The sequence below is a fragment of the Equus caballus genome, chromosome 1 (assembly GCF_041296265.1).
Source record: "Equus caballus isolate H_3958 breed thoroughbred chromosome 1, TB-T2T, whole genome shotgun sequence".
NCBI classification, from domain to species: Eukaryota; Metazoa; Chordata; class Mammalia; order Perissodactyla; family Equidae; genus Equus; species Equus caballus.
This window is the reverse complement of record NC_091684.1, coordinates 27,508,301-27,532,624: the sequence shown is the minus strand read 5'-3', so window position 1 is coordinate 27,532,624 and position 24,324 is coordinate 27,508,301. Positions and strand designations below refer to the sequence as shown.

The following is a 24,324-nucleotide window of genomic DNA, read 5'->3' as shown; positions in this document are numbered from 1 at the left end:
CCAGGCCTGGAGGCCTGGCCAAGCTCAACAGCACCGTCACCATCTTCCTCGGGGAAGGGAGGAACAGAAGGGGCAGAGGAGGCAGAGCCTTTGGTCTTGGGGAAGACCCACAGCCAGCCGTGGGACAGCCCCAAGACGAGGCGTTGCTAAACGGGAGAGCCTGCTTCTCAAGTTGGGGCATCTGAAGATGATCCTGCAGTGGGAAGCCCCTGTATCTGAAAAAAATGAGTCTGTCTGAATGCACAGGGTTGGGGAGGACATGCAGGGAGAGCCCCAAGTCTCGGGCCTGCCTCTGTTCCGCCCGTCTCCAGGCTCTAGCTTCAGCACCAGGCTGAGGAGCCCAGGGGGAGAGAGCTGAAGAGCCCACTCACCTTCTCCCCTCACCTTGGGGGTGGGCTGGGTCTCAATCAGGGGTGACATGGGGTAGGGTCAGCCCTGAGTTGGTGGCGAGGCCTCAGTGATGCTGGGAGATGCCAGCAGACCTTGGAGACAGCCACCTCTGTACCAACGGTCCGGAGTCGTGTGGCAGCCCTGCCATGAACACGCTGTGTGACACTGGGCAAGTGCCTTCAGTTTTCCAGGCTCTGTTCCTCCTCTGACAAAGAAGCGGTTCGGGCAGATGGTCAGAATGTCTCCCTCAGCTTGGTGGGGAAGGACAGGAAAAGCTCTCTTTCACCTGACACTTGAGGCCATTCAAGGCCCCTCCAGCCTGTTACTGCTAGGTGAATGTCTCCTCTTAGGTAGCCACAGGCACTGCTGCCAGATCACGCCTGTCCACACCACCCTCCACACCGCTGCACGTGTCATTCTGGTTCACTCAGCTTGCAGCACCTTCCTCCTTCAGTCCTTGTTCAAGGCCCACTTTCTCCAGAAGACTTCCTTGACCACCCAACCCAGGCACTGCCCCATCTCTGAACCCGACGGTGTTCATGAAAACCCAGAGCAGACCATGCCTCTGGTCCCGCCCTCCCGTCCCCTCTGTAATGCTGTATGGCCCCAGCAACACTCTGCTTTCTCCCTTGCACATGGTAGGTGCACTGTGAAAATGATCAATTCACTGCATCTGGGCCCTTATCCTGCAGGTAGGAGAGAGCCCGAGAATGCCGTCACCTCCAGCAATGGGAAGATAGGGATGGCTGCTGCATCTCAGAACTTGGTACACCACAGGGCACACAGTAGGTGCTTCATGTTTGTTGACTGAATGAGCAAACTTCATCCTACGGAAGCAGACCCTGCATGTAGGACATCACTCAAACAGGGCTAAGACTGCTGGAACATGTGGGCAGAGGGGGGAAGGAGGCAGGATGGCAGCTCTTCCTTTGGTCTTGTGGGGTCGGGGAAGGGGCCAGGACAGGTCTATTTGTTTGGACAAACGGAGAAGGCAGAGTGGGCTGGGGCCCTGACTAGCACCACCCAGGCACAGCCTAGGCTCTGCCCTCACACCTTCAGCCCTGCCCACCGAGGCCCTGGTGAGCAGATCTCTGGGGAGACCACGAGTGCCCTGACCTATCCACTCATGCAGTCCAGCCCCGGCCCATGGACCTGGCTGAGCTAAACCCTGGAACATGCACACAACTCTTCTGCAGGAAACTGAGTCAGTGTGGTTCCTTTCCCTTTCACGTTCCCTCTGACCTGCCCCTCAGCCTTTCTCCTACCCTAGCCGGGCCTTCAGCAGGACTGACCCTGCTCTCCTGCTCTCTGTGGCCTGGGGAACTCACGCAGCAGAGGTCTCTGGGCTCTGGCTTTCCAAAGAAGTAAAATCCACAAGGAAGAGGAATGCAAACATCCGAATTTCCAAACACTGGATAAATAGCATGTGTTGGAAGCCCACCCCCACCTCCCAGCTGTGCAAACTTTGGGCAAGTCACTTAACCACTCTGGGCTTCAACTTCTGCCTCGGAAAGACAGGATGCCGACATCTGCCCCTCTTCTTACCAAGATGTTTTATAAACTGCATGGTTTTATAGCTTGTAAAATACAAAATATTCTAATTCAAAAAGAGGCCACCTTGAAAAAAGTCCCAAATCCCCTACTAGCTAGCATGAGCAGGCACTCCCCAGGCGGCCTTGACCTCTCCTATGACGTTCCTAGCAGGAGTTTAAAAGAGAACAGACATGCAGGCTTCAGGCCACTGTGCTGAGAACGTCCCTTAAAACACAAGGTTCTGAGACACGGTGATCCAAGGGGACGAGGGGCCAGATCCAACAGGAGAGAGGGATCTGCTGTCAGAGCACAGCGGTCTCAAGAGCCCACTGAGCTTTGCTCACTTTATGGCCAGTGCTTGGCAGACTCTTTCTCTGAGTTTGGCTTTCTCTCACCTCCCACAGCACCTGAGCCACTTCCAAATAATCGAGTCCAATAAAGCTTAGGGGAGGCAAACACATTTTTGCAGGAGCCTGCGAGGTGCCTGACTAAGAAGGGAAATGCAGAGCTGGGGCTGAGACAATTAAATGAAACAAAACTCCCAATATTTCCATATAGCATATTTCAAACGTAGATAGAAGTAAAGTTGGGGGTTACACAAGCCAGAAGCTTCCCTCCAGGATGGGGAGCCCCAGTGAACACCGGCTCCCAGCAGGCATTGCAGAGCGGCTGGGTTAACCTGGTCCCCCTGGCCGTCCCCCCACAACGAGGCCAGGGAGGCCAGGTCAGCACCGGGAACCCAGGGGATGAGGTTATGGAATCTGAAAAGCTGCTGATAGAGACGAAGGCGGTCACCCTTGGTAAACCCCAGTACCACCAGTGCGATTACTGAAAACCCAACTGCTGAGGGGTGTAATATCACACGGCTACGGGGTAATCTGGGGAAGGAACAAGGCGCAATTTCTCAACCCGAATTCCCCGAGGTCCTGACAAATTATACTCCCCAGAAAGCACCGTGGTCCTAGGGTGGAAATCTGTTACATAAGAGCAGAGGAAACGTGGTGGAGGGGGATCTGTTCCCTGCTCTTCGGCAGTGCAGTGAGACCTGTCACTTCTCCTGGGGACAAAAGGCCATCTATATGTGTGCATGTATGTGTGTGCATGTTGGGGGCCGGCAGAGGGTCTCCAGTGTTGCCCGCTCCCTGGGCACCAGGGCCAGGGAATGTCTGGGGACGGGAGTGGGGTCACCTGTTGGCTACACTGCGAGACTCCTACTTGGGGTATGGGGACTGTTATCCCTGGAACAACACACCCTGGCCTGGGACCACCCGGCCTCTCCTGCTTCTCTGCCCTTACTCACCACCACTCCGCCCTGGACCCACTGGTCTCTGGCTCTCCCTCCGTTCACCAAGCTCCATGCGTGCTCAGCTTTACTGGCACCTCCTCGGCGAGGTCTCCCCTGGCCACTCTCTCTCACCTCGTCCTCCAGCTTATTCGCTGCCATAGTGCCCTGTTTACGTCCTGCATTGCACTTTTCATCATCGAGCATTATTTTCCTGATTTACTTGTGACTGTCTCTCCACTACATATGAGCCTCGTGAGGGCAGGAATTTGTTGGCCTCCGTCCCCTCTGGGCCCCAACCTGGCACTTAATGAACTAGGATGGATTTAGTGACAACCAATCACCTGAAGACTGGCCTTGCTGGGGTCCGGGCAGTGTACGGTTCAACTGGTCCCTTGGTGGTCAAACTCAGAAAAGCAGCATTTTGGAGATACTCGTGAACAGACTCAGTGCAAACCTGTCTGCACCTCCAAAGGGCAGGTAGCCAGGTGTTGCCCTGGGGCTGAGCTGGGATGAGCAGCTGGCATCACTGTGGCACTTCAGCTGGATTTCTAAGGTCACCACTGAACCACACTGTTTGCTCAGAATGACTATTCCAGGAAAATGGCCTCAGAGGAGTTTGGGACACGACAGGTCCATGAGCCATCGTGAGGTTAGAGTGATCGGCCACTCCACTTGCGAAACCTGAGCAGATGGAGGCGAGGCAGAGGGTGCCCCACTGCCCCACTCAGCCACCCAGCAGCTGGCTCTAGGCAGGTGGCTGGCAGTGCTCAGTGCTGACAAGCCCTTGGCATGTCCCTGACAACAGCCTGTGCAGATCTAGCTTGATGAAAGCTATTTCCAGTCCCCACTACATCTGCCCCTGCCACCCTCCTCCCCATAGCCAGGATCGCTTGCTTCAAGTACCACCATTCTCAGGTCCCTCTCCTGCTCCCCTACTTTCCATGGCCCCATCCTTCCTCCCCACCCACTTTTGCCCAACTTCCACTTTCTTTATTAGCACATACCTGCTTGAGGCAACCAGACAACTGCCTTGCTGTCCCAGCCCCAACAAGCCAGCCCTCTGCCTGGCATCCACTCATGTGGAACTGGAACTCCTTCCCCTCTCTGCCTACCTAACTCTCCAGGGCCCAGCTCAATGCCTCCAACTCCTCCAGGAAGCCTTCCCTGACTGTGGTAGTCTCCTCACCCACCGCCGACACCCCACCCCCAGCACTTCATCTCTGTGCCATGCAACAGTGTCACTGGGTGACAGCAGCATGGGGGTGTCGCAGGTGGGCCTCTCCTCTCTCCAGCCTTGCATGAAGCCCCTTGATCCCATGAGGGTACTGCTGCTGGGTCATCAACAGGAACTTGACTTCTATTTCCAACTCTTCTCTTTGTCTTAGGCTGGGGCCCTAAGCTGCCCAAGGAACGTCTCCAGGGGGACAACTATGGTCCCTAGCATGGTCTCCTGGCTTCATGACCCTGTAGTAAGCTCCCTGCTTGCCCTACCCACTTCACAAAACCATCAGGCTGAGAGAATCCTCAGACACCACTGACTGCAATCCATTCTCTGGCCAAGTGGGGAAACCAGGGCCACAAGCAGAAAACTGGCCTGCTGTGGGCCCCAACGTCAATCTCTGGCCGAGCTACCCCAGTCCAGTGGTCCTACGAGCGACTATCATGTACTGAACACTTACTGTGTGCAGGCCCTGCACTAGGCACTGAATTCCTTTTGAATCAGCATACACCAACCCTATAGCTGTGGGTAAAATTATTTCCATTTTACCAGGTAAGGAGGCTGATACTTAGAGTGACCTTCCCAGGGTCACCACCAGTAAGTACCAAACCAAGATTAAAACCGGGCTTATCTAGGTTGGAGCTCACGTTGTTAATTGCTGGGCTACCCTGCAATCTCATTCTCAAAACAACCTCTACCCTGAGGTGAATAACGCTCGGTCGAGGGGCCCAAGGGTGGATTAGGATGCCCAATTCTGCTCCCAGATTTATGCTCTATGGTCCTTTCCCTTCCAGCCAGCTTTGTGAAGTGGAGAACAACTGCCCATGAGAGACAGTCTTGGACCAGAATGGACTTTGGAATTGCTGATTAGGCTGACACAGCAGGAACACGCACACACGTGCTGCACTGAGAAAGAGAAACGCTGTCAGAGACCAAGGCCTCCTGACGGCTGGGACAGGCCCGCATGGGCCAGTTGCCACATCTAAATGGAGGGTGGCTCCCTGGAACCAAGCTCTTAACAGGCTGTTGCAGAGTTAAGAGTGTTAGTTTACTTATCTGCAATAAACCTGCCTTTCTAGAAACAGCCTATCCTATCTTTATTGGGACATCTCTTTCCTAGGGTAGCTTGGCAGTCAGAATTAGCCATCAGGTGGTTCCTGAGTAAGCACATAAACTAAGCAAAAGACACAGATGATATTCAGAAGTCCATTTAAGACAATGAAAAGTCTTCAGAGGTATCCCAGCCTCATGGTACAGTCCACCCCCCTTAAGTACCCAGAATGCTCACACTTGGAGCCTGAGCTCCACAAAGGCAGGAACCTTATGGGTATGTGGCCAATCACCACAGGGCCCGGGACAAAGGTATTCAAGAATTACAAAAGAAGTGAATGAGTGAATAAATGAAAAAATACCATGTACAGTATATTTCTCCCTTATAAAAGCCCATGTAGAACTAGTTATAACAATGTTCATGAAGAAATATCTAAGTATGGGGCTGGCCCCGTGGCCGAGTGGTTAAGTTCGCGTGCTCTGCTTCGGCGGCCCAGGGTCTCGGCGGTTCAAATCCTGGGTGTGGACATGGCACCGCTCATCAGGCCATGCTGAGGAGGCATCCCATATGCCACAACTAGAAGGACCCACAACTAAAAATATGCAACTATGTACTGGGGGGCTTTGGGAAGAAAAAGGAAAAATAAAATCTTAAAAAAAAAAAAATCTAAGTAACAGAATAGATACATCCTCAATGTTAAGATTCCAACGTACAAAATACGTGGTTGAAGAATGCATTATCTTTGACAACACAAAATAATCATTAGGACACACAAATCTGTGAGAAAAGCTTATTAGTTTGTCTTATTGATAAAGAGAGTTGTCAAATAATAAATGGTTACATTTCATTAAAAAAAAAAAAACCAAACAGCCCATGTAGTACATATCCTTGCCCCCTCATACTGATGAAGAAACAGAAATTGATTCCTACTTACATCACACAGTTAGGATAGCATTTGATCTTAAACCTAATATTCAGATTCCTGATTCTTTGCTCTCTCCACTACACACACACACAGCTGTGAAATGAGCAAACTAATTGCAGCCAACATGTTTTTGGGTAACTTACCCCCTCTATACCTCCTCTCTCTAAAACCTGCTCTCCAACAGCCACTGCTGAAGAGGTTGGCTAGGTAGCCACGTTTATACCCCATGATGCTTCTGGGCACAGCTGATTGGCCCAGGGCTGGACACTGGATCTAAGATCTGCCAATCCATTGGCTGGCCAGAAACCAATCAGATTCAAAATTTTGAACTCAGTGGCTGCCCTGTGGCAGAGTGGTTAAGTTCGCCAGCTCTGCTTCCACTGCCCAGGGTTTGCCAGTTCGAATCCTGGGTGCAGACATGGCACCGCTCATCAAGCCACACTGAGGCGGCATCCCACATGCCACAACTAGAAGGACCCACAACCACAAATACACAACTATGTCCTGGGGGCTTTGGGAGAAAAAGGAAAAATAAAATCTTTAAAAAAAAAAAATTTTGGACTCAGAGAACCAGAGGCAATCATCGGTTGGTGGCAGTCATTTCCTGACAAGCCAACAGCAGGAGACCAGCTGCTGCTGTGAGTGAATAGGAAGAGAAGGAAGGCTGGTCTGCAGTTAGGAAATCACAGTTGGGCTTTAAATCCACATGGTACCCAAGAGAGAGACAGAGACAAGAGAAGCTGCTAAGGCTCATGCCGATTTCCTGGTTCCCAGTACCTGTGAGGCCAGGATGTACTTCCTACCCTTGGGTTTGGTGAGATTTTTCTGCATCCTTTCAACAATCTCTTGAGAAAGTTTGAGTGGCTTTCTGTCTTCTGCTCACAACACAACTGGGACCAAAGCATTGACTTTGGAGGAGACTGAAGATTCTCAAACTCTCCAAGACTCAGTTTTCTCCCCTGAATGGACCAAAAGAGCTCAAAATTTCTTGCTTTGATCTTAGATCCTTACAGCTATGTGCCTCCAAGGAAGGACCCAGTGTTATCATGTCGGTGCCAGTAAAGCAGCAGACTCAAGAAGAAAAGCTGAAGCAGGAAAAGAATGAGCATCTGTTGACTCATATCCCCACATCCTCTCCTGGCCCCTAGTACTGAGAAGCAAACAATCCTGGAATGTTAGAGGCAGCTTTGCTCAACAGAGAAATCAGAGCAACCAGGACCCTGCCATCACCACTCTGCCATAAGATAGACCGGATTATGTCTGCTGGAAGGCGAAGCCAATGCGGTCTTTGAGGTATAAGAATGTTCTACAAAGGAGGCATCTCAGGCACTGCTGTTTATACCACGGGTGGAGAGGTTTCTAAGGACAAGACAACAATGATTGCTGCCTGCCTTGCTAGTTGGCAAAGCTAACAAGCTGTTGAATCTTTCCGCTAGATTTATCCCTGGTGATCAATGAAGACAAAAGAGTCCTTTTCTGGCTGGGCCCCAGGCCCACTGCTTGACCAAAAATGCTTTCCCTGAAGCCACTCAGGTCCCACTTTGGGTATCCTTGACTTCTGTCCACCTATGTTCCCTGGAGTAGGCTTATGCTGGGTACACATCACCCTCCTAAGATCCTCTTAGCTGTTGCTTGTCTCCAAGTTCAAAGGAACAATTAACACACAAGTTCCCACTACCTCTGAGCACCGTGCTGCAGGGTGGGACACAGAGACATCCTGCTGCAATGACGTTCCAGGGAGCCCTGCAGTCATCTCAACGGGCCCCCAGCTTTCCCCTCTTCCCAACTCGCAGCATCACCAGCTCAGTCATGATCCCACTCAGGATCAGCCCATTCTCACCCTCCCCCAGTCCTCTGTAGATGGGGAGAGATCTCAGCTGTTGGACTCTAGGGAAATGACTTCAGCTCTTAGCCTGTCACTACAGTCACAAAATGGTTAAAGCACCTTCTGCTGCCTGGGATCATTCCATGATTCCAGTAAAATGATGCCTGTGAAGTCCATGGCCTGGCACCTGTTGTTTACTGTTTACTGACTCTGAACTGCTTTCCAGACATACCTCTCTCTTTAGACCAATGAGATTACAGAGCACTGGTACAACCACACCTCTAAATCGCTTGGTGGCTAGGGTCCCAGCCAGAGGGATTTGATGAGCAGGTGGAGCTAGAGGTGGCTGGATCCCTCTATGAACACTCTACTGGAGAGACTTCAGGCCAAGCGAGAAGGGGACACAGGCAGAGTCCTGGCTCCCAGTGGGCAAGGCGAGGCCCTGGGGGGCAGGGATGGTGTTTATTGGGGTCACTGCCCCAACAACTTGAGTGGAAATGCCTCAACACACCCACCATGTGCCAAGGTCAAAGGCATTACAATTGGGTCTTTGTTCCACTCACCACTCCTTCCAAAGCTAGCTTGCAGGATGCACAACTCCCCTCCCCCACCATCAGACTTCCAGCTTCCTTGAATTGGGAACCCACCCTCCCAAGGATCTGCAGTTTGGCTTCTTTCTTTCTCCTCTCCACTCAGTTTCTCTGGTTAAGCTGGTTGTACACTCCAGGCCTCCTGGTTTCTGATGGCGACAGATAGTGTAGGTCTGCATGGTGGACACAGCACTCCAAGGCGCCTGTGTAAACTTGTGCTGCTGAGCAGCCGTCCCTACCAAGGGTAAAGATATGAAGGTCCCAGAGAAGTGGAAAAGCCACATTCAGGGGAGCTCGCTCTATTCAACACCCAGGGCCCTACAGAGACTCCCAGCCACGGAGTTCAGACCTGGGAGAGGGCTTGGGGAGGTCATCTGCTCCAGGCCCTGCTTCCAAGCAGCTGCCAGGTCATCTCTATTTTACAGAAGGGATAAATGAGACCCAGAGGGATTACGGGACTTGAAGCCACCCAGCCTGTAGGGGGTGGGCAGACACCTGCTTCCAGGGACAGCAACTCCCTCAGAGGGTCTGTGTGCCAGACTGGCCTGCTCTGAGGAGTCAGGCCCCCTGAGCCCTTCAAACAGCCATCGGGGACTCCTTAGGCGAGGAGGTGCCTCTACACCCTTCCAAGCCTAACACAGAACCCCCACTTTGCCAAGGCTCTCCCTCCCCTACCCCTAGGCAGACCTCCAAGTATTGCCAGTGTCCTGGATGGAAATGGGAAGGCAGAGGACACACACGTCCCTGGGAGTCTTATAGCAGGCTGACTTCCTTTTGTGTGGGGTCTCCTCTTCAGCCATCCTGGCAAATGGCTGCTACCCAGAGACATGGAGCTCACTCTCCCTGCTGCTCCAGGGTTATATAGCTGTGCTGGTGACACAAGGCAGGTGAGGCAGCAGGAGGGTCCCTAAGTCAGAACTCGGCGTCTGAGTAGCCCTGACCTTATACAGAGAAGCAGGCCTGCCGTCCTTTGGAGCAAGCTCCAAAAACATCTCGCTCTCCTCAGCAGCTATCTCCAATTGCACCATGGGAGATTCCTTCCTTTGGGCCTTGAAGTGCTTAGGGTTTCCAGAGCCAGGCCCCTAAGACAATGCAGCTCCCCTGGGGAGTGAGGAGGTAGAGCTGGTACTGTGACAAAGGCTGAAGGCAAAGCTGTGCAGGAATGAGGCCAGTGTGGGTACCTGCAAGCCTTATGCTGGCACGTGGCTCTGCCAGGTGAAGACTTAAGCTGCCAATCACCTTGGCGATGACTCCAGGCACAAAGGCAGAGCCCGACCTCTCTAAAAGGGGAAGAGGCTGTGAAGACTCCAGACTCAGGAGCGCCATAAGTCACACCTATGTTGGCATCACAGCCCTGTTTCTCAGAAAGCACAGTTCCTGAGCCTCCTGCAACAGGAGCCTGAACTCACTTCTACCAGGAGGCCTGCCAGGATTTCTCCAGCATCTCTACAGCTACTTGCTGCCCACAGGCATAGGAATCAGAGGCCCAGGAACATCCCTGTTCTGTTTTGCTTTTGACTGTAGGTGAGTCACTTCCCCTCAAATTTTCTGTGCCTCAGTTACTCTATCTGTAGAATGGGCACAGCTATTCTTTGGTCTGCCTTCTTTTCAGGGCTCACTCAAAATATCGGAAGGGAACAGAATGGGAAAGGAAAAGAACAGACCCCCTCCCCTCTGGGAGTGTCCTCTAAACATAGCCCAGAGAGGCTCCAGTGCATGGGGCCTTCCCCCACAGCAAACTGAAACCGAAAGAGACTACCCCAGGAGCTAAGTCAAGTCCCAGCTGGCTGTGGGCAAACTGCTGATGGATGTCTGGGGCCAAAGCCCATCCCTGGCCCTGCAGGGAGCCGCATGCGCCTACACCTCTGACGAACAGGACTCAGGCCCTCCTCTCTCCACCTGCAGAGACTCCCACTGCCAAGGGCTCTGAGGCACTTGGGCCCACTCAGCGAGAACCCTGGAACCAGCAGCCCCCTCCACAGCCATCCGCAGGGCCCCAGACAAGACAAAGCCTCAGCTCCCCATGACACCGCAGCTGCTGCAGGACCCTCCCTGGCCCCAGGACCTGGGTACATCCCCCAGTCTGGGCCGTCTTCCCAGGTCCTGATGGGCTTCAGCTCAGCAGGGGGCAGTCAGCTCACCGCCCAAACACTAACCAACCCCTCAGGCCTGGCCTTTCCCCGGACAGCCCGCCAGGGGCCCGAGGACCCCGGATCACACAGTGACATCATGGCCTGCCTTCCCCACCAGCTAGCGGGGTTCTCCGCCCCTGCCTGGCCCCCTGGCTTGGAATATGGCCCCAACTGGGGGAAGCTGCTGTAAGGCGCCCCTGAGGTGGGAGCGACCTTCCGCATGGGCCTCAGAGGGGATGGAGACCCCGAACATGGGCTGGACAGTCACACCCGCGCTGGCACCCTGGCCTTGAATTAACACAAGCTGGTTAATTACCCCGAGCCGTGGAGACATTCCTCCACCACCAGGCAAACTGCTGGCCTGCAGCCCAAACCAACAGGGGAAACTTCAGGCTCCGCGGCCCTCTCCCCGCCAGATGGAAACAACGTATAGCTGCAGAGGTGGGGGAGGAGGAAGGGAACAAAACGCAGCCTGCCGAGGAGCCAGGCCGGAACCCGAGCGGCCGGCCAGCCATCCGGGGCACTCACCGCTTTCGTTCTTCTCGATGACATCCACCACCTCCCCGGCCTGGAGGCTCAGCTCCGAGTTCTCCTGCTTCTTATAGTTGGACACCACCACGTACTGCTCCAGGATCATGGGCTCGGCGTTGGCGTCGGCACCTGGTGAGGGCAGAAAGCACGCGGTGAGCCAGCGGCCAGCCATGGCCCCGCGGCCGGGGCGCCCCCTGTCCATGGGCCTCGGGGGAGGCTGCTCCGTCGCCAGCGCCACTCGGAGGGGCCGCCTGCAGCCAGGGCTCGCAGCTCGCCGGGCCCCAAGGACAGGCCATATAGCAGGGCCCCACACCGGCCCGCTGCAGCGCGGGGACCGGGGGACATGGGGAGCCGAGGGGACAGAGGAGGAGTAGGGGGAGGAGGGAGAGAGACAGAGATGGAGGCCAAGGAAGCTCAGAGGAAGAGCCTTCTGCTGCGATGAGTTAGTCCCGGCCCGGCATGAGGGAGTCTGAGGAGAGGCCGGGGGCGGCCACCGACTCTCCAGACCCCTGGGCCGCAGGGGTGCGAGGGGAGGGCCGCGAGCGGGCGGGCGGCCGGCCCATGAGGGCGGAGGCCAGAGCACAGGAGGGAGAGACAGGCAAGGCCTGGAGGAGGGTTCCTGCCTCCCTCCAGCCCCTCTAAACCAGAGAAAGAAAGTCAGCCGTCCTCCCCTCGGGAGGGAGAGGGAGAGAGCGGGAGAGGAGGCTCCGCAGCCAGGGCCCAGGCGAGAAGTCCAGAGGGTTGGAGGCCGCCAATCACTGGGGTTTACTCGCAACCCTTAAATAGAAACACATGAGACCCATCGAATGAGCAGCCGGGGGTGGAGGCAGGCGAGGGGGAGGAGGGCCGAGACTGTTTACTTGAAACCCAAGAAGAAAGTCCCAGCGCCAGCGGCTGACGAGCCCAGCCCGCCCCCCGCCAGCTTTTCCTCAAGTTCGGCTCCGGTCCTGGCCCTCGGGCGCACCCAGGCACTGCCACCAAGCCGAGGGCCTGGCGCGGGCCGGAGCAGCCTGGGCCGGCCCTCCCAGCCGCTGCCAGAGGGGGCGTCCTCCGCCTGGCTGCGACCTCCGCCACACGGGGACTGACTCAGTTCCCCTCCGCCTGTCCGCGCTGGGGCTAGTGGCCAGGCTCCTGAAAGCCTCCAGCTGCCCTCTCCTGGCAGTTTCCTGAAGCTCGAGGGGTCAAAAGGTGGGGCTCAGCAGAAGGAGGGCAGGTGGGCAGGAGGCTCCCAGCAGCAAGCAACTTCTCCGTCCTCCTCGGCCACTAGGCCAGGGCAACATCCATTAAGCAAGCACTGGGCTGGGAGGTGGACAGACTGGGTGCCCATTGGACATGCTGCTCAGACCTCCCTACCCCTCCCTATTACCACCATAATCACTAGGGTAGAGGTGGGCACAAAACACCTAAGATAATACATGCCCTGCTAGGAGCTAAAAGGATCCACAAACCAGAGACCCACTGGTCACCTCCTACAGGAAGCCTTCCCGGACTACCCCCAGCCCAAAGAGAATTGCTAGTACAGTTAAACTGTTTCTACCCTCCTATATATCTGCCAATCTCCTGGCTGGGGACTTCACACAACCAGCCTGGCTGTAGAAACGGCCCCAGGCGCCCCACGGCCCACTTGGTGCTTCAGCCTACAGCCACCTTCCCTACGTGCCTGAGTCTAACCTGGCAAATGCTCTGTGCCAGGCATGTACACTGTCCCACTTTATTCTCACAACCTTCTTACCTCCCCATTTCACAAAAGGCACCTCAGAGGCCCAGAGAGGGCAAGAGACTTGCCCCAGCTCACACAGCTGCTATGGAAAGAACCAAATTCACTTGGTGTTTTAGGTTTAAGCCCATCTCTCTTTCCATGAACAGAACTGCCTCTGATTTCTGTTTCCAGACATCCCATTCTTTTAGCACAACGAACCTCAACATGGTCCCACAAAATTGCCTGGGGAGCTTTTAAAGAATACCAGTGCCTGGGCCCCACCCCCAGAAACCCAGATTTAATTGGTCTGGGGTATTTTTTTAGACACTGGCTCCTCCTCCGTGCTTCTCACGTACAGCCAGGGGTGAGAGACATGACTTAGATCTTTGGGTCTTTCCATGGGGGAGGCTCCATCCAACCTGGGACGGGGGGCAAAGGAGGGGAAAGAATCCCACTGCCCTGGCAGTCTGCCATGAGGTGTGGGCCCCACAGCCCCAGCTCAGCCCTCTGGAGACCCAGAAGGGACTCTGTCCCAGCTGAGGCCTGCCACATGGATACGTACACACAGCCCCAGGCAGCCCCTCCAAAGCCAGGATTGTATTTCAGGCAGAAATGCAACCAACAGCTGGGCAGTAGGGCCAGCCCAGCCCTGCACTCAGATGGGCCAGCTTCTGCGCCCGCCCCGCCAGCTGGATAGAGGCAGCACTGGACACAGCGCTGACAGAGACTACCTCCCACTGTGCCCAGGGGATGTCCGTGCTTCTTAAGTGCACCCAGCACAAAAAGGGGCAGCCCCTCCTGTGGGATCCAGGGGCTCCCTTTCCAGTTGGTGGGAAAGGAAAACTCAAAACACAAACAGAAGAGGGGGGGAATCCCCTAGATCCTGAGAGGGTCTAGATTACACCGACAAGCAAGTGAGTCCTCGTTAGCGCTCACTTGCGGTCAGCACTGGGCCAAGTGCCCAACCGTATCATCTCGCTGTCTCGTCTGATCCTCACAACAACCCTGTGAGGTAGGTCCTATTATACCCATTTTACAAACAGGCAGACTGAGGCTCATGAGGGTAAGTAATTTCCCTAAGGTCACAGTGCCGGGATTGAACCCAAACCCATCTGACATCATTGCTTGTGTTCTGAACTTCTGCACTATACACGGCCGACAGAGAGCCACTGGTGCCTGGTTTCTAAGGAGGGACCTTGCCTCATCCTGTCTCCACAGAGACTTGAGTGTGGGTTCCTTGTTCTCCTGCTACATCCAATGCCCAGATCACAGTGCCCATTAGGTGGTAGAACTCAGTAAGTGTTTATGGAATGAATGAATGAAATGAATGAGCAGGCAGACAGACAAACAGTGATTTAATGGTTTGTTTTGAGCCAATACAGATAAACCAGGCAGGGCTTTACCTCTGAAATTTGGGAAAACTAGACAGCTCAACTCTGGAAGGTAGAAAGAGGAGATGGGGAAACAGAGGCACAGAGGAGCAAGGAGCGATGGGTTTTTTTTCTTTTTCTCTTTTTTTTTTGAGGAAGATCAGCCCTGAGCTAACTGCTGTCAATCCTCCTCTTTTTGCTGAGGAAGACTGGCCCTGAGCTAACATCCGTGCCCATCTTCCTCTGCTTTATATGTGGGATGCCTACCACACCATGGCTTGGTGAGCGGTGGCATGTCCGCACCCGGGATCCGAACTCGCGAATCCTGGGCCGCCGAAGCGGAACACGCGAACTCAACCGCTGCACCACTCGGCCAGCCCAAGGAGCGATGGGTTTGTGGCCAGAAGCTGCTAGAGAGGACAAGTGGGGTGCTGGGAGTGGAGAGACATCGTTCATTTTAATCCAAGCCAAGGAAATCGGAGGCAAGATTTCAAAGAGGGGAAAAATCCACACTCCGCCTCCCCTAGCCCCTTGGAAAACTGGCCTGAGCTCTCTGAAGATGGACACTTTAGGACACAGGTAGAAACGTTAAGAAAATGTTCTCTAGGCATTCAGGCGGCAGTACTTCTTGGAGGCTACTCCAGACAGGACAGATGGACACGCAGACAGACACTGTCCTCCTGGCTGCCCTCCTCTCCCCTCCCCCAGCACACGCGGGCTCCCAGCTTACACTCTCTGGCATCTGCCTCTCAGGGTGGTGCCTGCCCAGGGCTGCCCGGGCGGGTGTGAGCTGCGAGCAGGTATCCAGATGAGAAAGCACTCAGCAGGCGGGCCGGTGGGTGATGTCATCCCAGAGGCTGCTCTGGATCCCCTCCCAGCCAAGGCCTGGAAAACTGGGGGCTGAAGGAATCGGCCCAAGGGAGGGGGAGGGGCGGTGGAGGGAGCCTCCTGGCTTCGGAAGGGAAGGGTTTGGCAGAGGCCTGGAGAAGGGGTGTACCTCTTCTAGAGAGGAGAGCCCCTCCCAGGTTGGAAGGGGACTTCGTAAGTCTCATCCAGGGCTGGACCCTTTTGCCTTACTCAGAGCCCCTGGCTGGATCTGCTGGGGCTGCGGCAGTGCCCTGGAGCCCTGCCCCACCCTGGCCTCACACCTGCAATTCCTCCACTGCCACCTGCATGGACCCTGGCTCCTGCCTGACCCTGGCTGCCAACTTAAACTTCTAAATGAGGCTTTCGCCAAGTCAGTCCCCTGCTCCAACACCTTCAATGGGTCCCTGTTGCCTGTAGAATAAAGGTCAAATTCGAGCTCAGTCTTTCTTGACAATCTGAGCTCCCAAGTTCCCTGACACACAACCCCTCTGTTCCAGGCAACAATGATGATTCAACACACATGTATCGAGCACCCACCGTGTGCCAGCCACACACTGTTTCACACAGGTTCTTACTTCCAAACCTTTGCTTTAGCTGTTCCCCCACCTAGAACGCCTTCCCTTCTACAATCCCACTTCCACTCAGCCATCTCTGCCCCTCCAGGAGTCCCCTGACCACTGTGGCCCCAGCACTTGCTCCGGGCCTGGACCAGATTTTTTGTGGGGCCCTGCTCCCCCACTAGACAATGTGCTTTAGACGAGAGTCTCTCTGATGAGAGTGGACGCCCCAGGACTGGCACCATAGGACATGGCCCTGGACACAGTAATTGCCCAAGATTCATGATACACCGGCAGGAAATTGGAGTCGCAGGGTCCGAGTGCCCCTACCAGCCCTGTGACCCTGGGGAAGACACTTAACCTCTCTGAGCTTTAGCTTCCTCATCTGTAAACGTGAACAAAACAGTCCCTACCTCATGGGGTTGTTCTGAGCATGGTAGGAGGTGACTGGGTTAATGCCCCACGTAAACTATAGACAGTGTTTATGAAGCAAACAGGAAATGGGAGATTTTGGGAGGAGCAGGAGGCGTTTAGGTTTCTCTGCAGCCTCAGAACCAGCAGGCAGCTCAGGGCAGGGGCCACAGGCACCAGGAGAAGGGCGGCCGTGGCTGTGTCCCTGTAACATGCCTCTCAGACCCCACCTCCTGGCAGGCAGCAGGCACTTGCCAGCTGGAGAGCCAGATCAGAGCCCCCTGGGCCCACTCTGGGGTGGAGACCAGGCTGAGCAGCCCCAGGACCCTTCTCCATAAGGATCTCCAGCATCAGCCCCTTACCTCTGAGTTTCCTGTCTCATCGAACTCTCCAACATTCCAGATGGGGAAACCAAGGCCCAGAGCGAGCTGGCGGCTTGCCCAGGCCTCCATCCCTGGACTCCAAGCCTGGCTGGTTTTCTCCAGCCCACACTACCTCCCCTCAGCTTCTCACTCCAAACAGCTGGGCTCATCCTGAGACGCCAAGCCCTGCGGTGGCCCTGGCCCCAGGCTCCCCACGTTCTCCATGACCCCCCCGTAAACCCTGGGCATCCTACCAAAGGCCATCTAGTACCTCACCACTGGTTCCTCCCAGGCCGGCCTCGGCCTGCCGGCTTCTCCACAGGCCCGAGGGCAGCCAGGCTATATGTTTGGTGAATAAAATGTATTGTTGTGGGCCAAGCAGGCTCTGGCTCCCTGGCTTGTGGAGAGGAAAAAAGGGACAGGAGCCCAGTGATTGGCTCAAGCCCAGGCCCTCGTCACAGGCAACACCAGAAGGATGATTGCACGGGGGTCCTCCTGCCTGCTGCCTTCTCCTCTGGCCCCCTCCCAGGAGGTCTACCTCCCTTCCTAGCCCACTGCGGTGGGGGGTGGGGAGAGGGGGCACTGAGCCTCAGGCTCTGACCCCTGGGGCTGGCCCAGCCCCGCTCTGGCCCCTGAACCCTCTGTCTTGTACCCCAACCCTCGAGCCTGACCCTCTGCTCTCAGGTTTGAGCTGGGAAAGTGGGGTCAGGGAGCACTCAGGAATGGAGGGGCTCCTAGAAGCCCCTTCTGGAGATCCCACCCCTCTGCCTGCCACCATCTCCTTCTAGCAGCTGAGAACCCTGCTGGTCAGGTTTTCCACCAGTGTCCAGTAAGACAAAGGCTAAGGACCAGCCCCTGACCCCTGGTCTAGCTCTGCCAGACACAGGGTACAGGCCCAAGTCCCTGAGGGCCATCCTGGGCCAGGCAGCCCAAAGCCCAGAGAGGGCAGCTCCAAGCCCTGATCCCTGGGGGTGGTGACCTCCGTCCCCAGGCTCCCCAGCCCTGCCTCAGCTCCCCAGGAAGGAGCACAGAACGCCACGCCTGGTGTCAGAGACTTCAGCTCTCTGCCTCAGTTTAACTGCCTGAAGCAAGATTAATACTCTTTGGCAGCCCCATCCCACAGGGAGGGCCACTTGAGTCACTGCTGAAGAGGATGGTGGCCTCGCCATCACCTGAGCACCTTCTGTGCGCCAGGCTCCCCGCGGGGTGGCCCTGCATCCGCCTAGGGAGGTTACACAACCCGCCCAAAGCAGCCCAGCCAGGACGTGGCAGAGCTGGGATTCAAACCCACATGGTCTGGGTCCAGAGCGCATTTGCTTACACGCTGTGCTATGGGGTCGTCGCCCATCAAAGGGCTCCAAAGCTGGCTCTGAGACCTAAACAGGGTTGAAAGGAAAGCAGAGGGACAGCCAGCAGAAGGGCAGGCAAGGGATGAGGAGACACTGAATGCCGACGGAAGGCTGCTCCACATCCCAGGGAAGCATGCGGAGAGCAGCCAGCAGCACCGGCTCCCACGCGGGCATGCCTGGGACACACGCGGTCACACACATGCGCTCACATGCACACCGGGCAGTACCTGTCACGTCCTTCTTGGGAGACTCAGCCCAGCTGGAGAGCCACACTTCCGAGTGCCCCGAGAGCGAGCGGCAGCAGGAGAGGAGAACCAGAGGAGGAGAGAGAACCGTTAGGCAGGCAGGAGGTCCAGGCCGGGCTGCAGGCGCCGCGCTGGGCCGGGCGGAAGGCGGGGGAGGGGCGGGAACGATTTCCTGGCCCTGGGCTGGCTGCTGGGCGTGGGCCTGAGTGATTACAGAGGCGCTGGGACACAGCCGGCTGGGACCGGGATAATGAGGTGTCTGGCGAAACGCAGGAATCCTCTGTAGCACAGAGAATCCTACACAATCCTGCCTGGAAGAGGGCCTGTGGGTTATCGCTGTCCCAGAGAAGCCTGGATCTTTCTCTCTGGCCATGTGGGTGGCTGCCCCACAGGGCCGATGGCTCCAAGGATCCTCGCGGGCCAGCAGGCTCAGCAGCCTGGACCCGGACCCTCAAACGTCAGGGTCGGAAAGCCCAGTCTCGCAGCAGCACACCACTGGGCCTGGATGTCTTGTTCAGCCCTCGCCCCAGCGCCCCCTCCCCGCTGAGGACTACAGGCCCTGGCAGAATGGAAGGAAGCCTCGCCCCTCAACTCTAACCCAGGAGGATGGGGCCTTTAGTGACCAGAAGAGATGAGGGCTCTCTTCCAGGCTCAGACAGTCGTGTCTAATCTGGGCCTCAGTTTCCTCATCTGTGAAGTAAGGTTGAAAATTATTCTCCTGGGCCTGCCCCAGTGGCCTAGTTGTTAAGTTCAGCATGCTCTGCTTTGGTGGCCCAGGTTCAGTTCCCAGGTATAGACCTACACTACTCATCTGTCAGTGGCCATGCTGTGGCAGCAGCTCACACACAAAAAGAGGAAGATTGGCAGCAGATGTTAGCTTAGGGCAAATCTTCCTCAGCAAAACAAAAAAATATAAATAAAATAAAAACTGTCCTCCTGCCAAGAGGGAAGAGCAGAGTCAAAGCACCTAAAAGAACATATGATTGTGAGACGTGATGCAGTAACATCACAGTGAGGTAGAAAGCTCTTGGCCTCATCATCAGGACCGACATCTTTAGTACTGACACTGCCTACAGTGTACACTGGCTCATTCCCTCCCCACGACAACCCCCTGAACTGGGTATGCATTTTTCGCCCCATTTTACAAGGGAGGATTCTGAGTTCAGACAGGGGAAGTAACCGGCCCAAGTTCCCACGAGCACAGAGCAGCAGAGCCAGAAATGGAACCAGGTCTGGGAACAGCCGGGCTGGTGCCGTCTCTGCTGACTGTTCATCGCCTCCAAAGGCACACAGCGTCGGCGGTGGTGGGGACACCGAGAAGGAAAAGCTGAGATGAGTGTGAGACGCAAACCCTTGTCCCGCCCACCCAGCGCTGGCCAGAAGAGCTGCCTGACCCGGTGACGAGGAGCAATAATAACCCTAACAGCAGCAAAAGTTTATACAGCATTTACCGCATGCTAAGCATTGTGCTGAGCACTTACATATAGTAACTCATTTGTGTTTCACAGTAATCCTATAACGATAAGATACTCCCTCCATTTTGCAGATGGGGAAAATGAACCAGAGAGGTTAAATAACTTGCCCAAGGTCACACAGCTAGTACAATGTCCATCTCTTGCGGGGACACAGACCTCAGGCCATCAGTTTGACACCACTCACCATTTGAAGCATCTAACCCTCCCTCACTCAGCAAGCTACCCTCCACCTGCAGGCTGGCTCCCCATATAGAACTGGGAAGCCTGGTCCTTGCAGCTCTCATAGTAAACCAACAGAATAGGGCTCTGGTGGGGAGGTTTAACAAGGTCTCTAGAGTCTGACTATTCAAATCCAGGCTCTGCCCCTTTGAGGAAGTTACCTGACCTGTCCAGACCTGTTCCCTCAGTTGTGAAAATGGAGATGAACTGGTACGCTCACCTTCTAGGTTGCTGTGGGGATTAATGAGGTAATAGGCAGTAAGTGCTCAATGATGGTTAGCCACCAGCAACATCTCCCATGAGCTTGGTTCATTCAGCCCTGGGGGCACCAGGGAAATGGCACTCCTGGAGCTACAAGGATGCGAACCGGACGGTGTTTGATATTGGATGCACCAAGAAAATGCTGGCACCCAGTCAGACACGCCTCCCCATAGACACCCCCGACTCCAGTTCAGCTGGAACTGGGGGTAGAGGGACTCCAGGGGATGGTACCCAGAGACAAACCTCCTGTGGCCAGAGCCTCTCACCAGGCCTAGCAGCCAGAAGCCCTCTCAGGCAGCAGGAGGGCCACTGGCCCCGCTTTCTCGCCCTGGTAGGGCCGAGACAAGGTGGACGCACCCAGGCCCTCCCAGGCTTTAAGCTGGTGTGGCTGAGTGGGTCTGAGTTCAGAATATGGGGCTTTACTGCCTGGTGCCACATCTTTCTGGGGGCTATAACTTCCTATTGTGGTACCCTAGATGCAGCCAAGTGGGCTGCTCCCGGCAAGGCCATCCTAACCCCCCGGACAGACCCATCCCAGCCCCATCTGGCCCCATAGAGCCCCAGGCTGACCCAGCTAAGAGATTACCCACGTCTCTCTCTCTCTCTGCTGGCTTTGTCACCTTGTGCACCTTCCTTTGTGGTTTCTGCTGGGGTTCTTCAGAAGGAACCTTTTGGGAAACGCTAACGTCCTTCAGTGAGCCAACGGAAATCATTTTGCCCGTGCCTGGAGAACCCAGGAAGACTTGTTCTGCTAGAACGGGGACGACAAACTTTTTCTATAAAGTGCCAGAGTCACTCTTTAGGCTTTGTGGGCCATGTGGTCTCTGTCGAGACTACTCACCCCTGCTGTTGTAGTGCAAAAGCAGCCCCCCAAAATCTGGAGAAGAATGAGTGGGCTGTGTGCCAATCAAACTTTATTTACAAAACCACGTGGTGGGCTGGGCTTGGCCTCCAGGCAGTGCTTTGCCAACCCCTATGCTAGAAGCTGAGGGCTGTCAGGGAGGGTGAGCTGCTCTCGTCATGGGGGAGATGCTCCAAAACCCTAGGAAAGAAAAGTGGGGACCCCCCAGCCCACCTAGACTAAACGCTCACAAGGTTTCTGCTGCTTGGATGATTTTTTTCAAGAATCATCTTAAAGGGTCTGATGCCCTTCCAGGCCCTCGGGGTTTGGGCATTTGGGCAGGCAGGGGGCAGGGGACAGGAAAAGATCCCTCAGCTTCTGGAAACTGAGCCCCCACTGCTGAGCATGGAACAACCCAAACTCATGCCCGCCCCCTTCACCCCCCACAAGCGGTCTTCCTTTCTCTCTCCAAAGGAAAATGGGAAGCGGACCAGAAACGAGCCTGTCTTTTTAAAATAAAAGTCTCTTTTAAAACATGATTTATTTCCCAGGCCCCTGGGTCCGCAGAATTAATCCAGTTTTGCTGCTCCCACCCCAAACTCCCCCCACTTTAGAGTGCCTTCTCTCCAGCCCACCGAGCAAGTCCTCTCCCAGGGTGGGAAGGACCCCCCCCCCCGCCCCCCGCCTCATTACAATAAACAGAGGAGAGCCCCTGGCTCAGAACCCTGGCCCTCTGGCCAGGAGGCAGACAAGGCTGCTGGCTCAGGGCTGGGAAAAGGGAGAGACAGAGAGACGGGGTGAAGGAGCAAGGAGGCAGGCGCAGCCAAATGAGCAGCTGTGACGGACACAAACCAACTGCTTCCTGCCCTCCCCTCTTTACCTCCCTCTCCTCCAGTGACAGAACCAAGGGCCCTACAGAGCAGGGTCACAGGGCCCAGTGGAAAGCAAAGGGTGCCAGACCGGGAATCTGCACAACTGGTTTTGCTGAGAACTAGCTGTGTGACCTTGAGAAAGTGGCTTAACTTCTCTGGACCTCAATGCTCACATCTATAAAACGAAGCATTTGGGCCTACTGATCTCCAGGGTACTTGTTTGATGTTCTAGACTCTTCGAGCAGAAATCTGATAGTCTCCATAACATGAGTGCACCAGAACTGAAATGAATCTTTCCAGAGAAACAGACTGCCTTTCCAGGGAAAACCAATTGAACGCGCACTCAATATATGGAAACTCGGGGCCGGCCAGTGGCGCAGCGGTTAAGTGCACACGTTCCGCTTCGGTGGCCCAGGGTTCACCGGTTTGGATCCCGGGTGTGGACATGGCACCACTTGGCAAACCATGCTGTGGCAGGCGTCCCACATATAAAGTGGAGGAAGATGGGCACGGATGTTAGCTCAGGGCCAGTCTTCCCCAGCAAAAAGAGGAGGATTGGCAGCAGTCAGCTCAGGGGTAATCTTGCTAAAAAAAAAAAAAAAAAAAAAAAGGAAACAAGTGAAACACGCAAATAATTCAGGAGGCATAGAGGGAAGAGAACTGGGGCAAGAGTTTCCAAAAAATCTTGGTTCTTGTGCTTACTCTGCCACTTAGCTACTGATTCTGGGGCATTTAGAATATCTCTCAGCCTCTTTTCCTTCTGTAAAAATGGGGCTAAAAATACCTACCTTGTCGTCTTTGTAGAGTTGTTTTAAGAAGGAAATGGCTTAATGCCTATGAGGTTTGGAGGGGTAGGAATTAGGCCTCCGGGACACAGAAGCAGAGAGGGCAACAGGGACAAAGCTGGTGACTAAAGTAGTGTGTGCCTGGGAGACAGGAGGAAGGAGACAGGACCCCTGCCTTGGCCATCCCACAGCACTCACGTCCATTCCTCCCGGCTTGCCAAAACAGCAAGAATCCAGGCTCCGAGCAAACCAGGTGCCCGCAGGTCCTGGCCAAGCACAGTGACCTGAGGATGCTTAGATGCTGACTCTGATTCCTGTCAGTCCAGGTGATGATGAGAAATCAAAGAACACCACTACAGGTACCCCTGCCTTTAAGAAAGCTCCCTGCAAACATCCATACACCCAAGTATCACATAAAACACACCTGGATAGCCCTAAGCTATCTTTTAACCTTGCGTTAACTCCAGAGCAGTGAGAATTGAGTTCAATCTACCCAAATCTAGTCTCAAATCATGATTCCAGGACTCCTTCCCTGGGGTAAAGCAAGTTCCACCCATCCACACTAATAAATTCAGAGTGGGCTGCGAGCCCAGGTGGGAGAGACAGGAGCAAGAACATCCAACAGCACAAACTCCTCAGAGAATGAAAGCAAATCAAAGGCTCAGGGGGACCGGGGTAGGGTCAACCCGCCTTATCGGCTTACACAGCCCCTACCCTGGGCTCCTGGGAGGGGAGGGGAAGCAGGGACCCTGCCAAGGGCCCCCAAATGGAATGAACAACCCCCCCGCCCAACCCCCCATCTTCTGCATGTCCTTCCATTCTTCCATATCTCAGCACACTGGAGCACTCCAGACCTCTCCCTCTTTGGGAATTTTATTGTTCTTGCCTCACTGCAGCCTTGAACTGGTTTCTAAATATCTGCTGTATTCGAGTCTTTTCTCTCCCTTCGTACAACTAAACTTTGCATGGGGCTAGATTTCTCAGGTTTCCTACAGACGCCACGTTGCTTTTTCTTTTTGACTCGGCCACCACTTTCAGGTGTCAACTAATTAGGGCCTGACAGCTGCCAGCCCTGTTATTTAATAGTAGTCAAATACTTGTGGCATGAAAAAATCATGCCCTTGGACTGGACGGAGGAGGGGTCAATGCTGCTACAGTAGCAGCCGGGACCCCTGGCCCTGCCTCCTGCACTCTCAGGCAGGGCTGGCTCGAGGGGAGTGTGATCGGGACAGTCACTCAGGGCCCCACGCTCAGAAGGTCCCTGCACTTGATGTAATGCTCTTCTGTTTCCCATTTGAAATCTTTAATAATTTATGAACAAGAGGCCCCGCAAATCATGTAGCTTGGTCCTGCCCAAGGCCTGAGGGTTCTTGGCCACAGAACTATGAGCGAAATAAACAGAAGCACTCCAGAAGAAATTTAGGAGGGCTGAATTTCTGATGGATATCATCTTAAAGACAGAAGGCAAGTCCTACATGGGAAGACAGGCCATTGTTTGTCTCCAGGTCCCTTCCCTGTAACATCTCTGGC

At 54.9% G+C, this 24,324-nt stretch overlaps 1 protein-coding gene across 9 annotated transcripts in view; it reads right to left on the bottom strand.

Annotated features, from left to right (window-relative positions):
- Positions 1 to 24,324, bottom strand: part of SH3PXD2A (SH3 and PX domains 2A) — a 245,920-nt gene that overhangs the window by 52,102 nt on the left and 169,494 nt on the right. For 6 of the 9 annotated variants that reach the window (XM_005602263.4, XM_070221269.1, XM_070221279.1 and 3 more), the window contains one exon: positions 11,479 to 11,610. In XM_005602263.4, the coding sequence (XP_005602320.1) occupies positions 11,479 to 11,610 (132 nt within the window). Of the gene's footprint in view, positions 1 to 11,478; positions 11,611 to 18,323; positions 18,655 to 24,324 lie in introns of those variants that run through there. The other 3 variants (XM_005602262.4, XM_001497905.5, XR_011421163.1) reach the window with 2 other exon arrangements.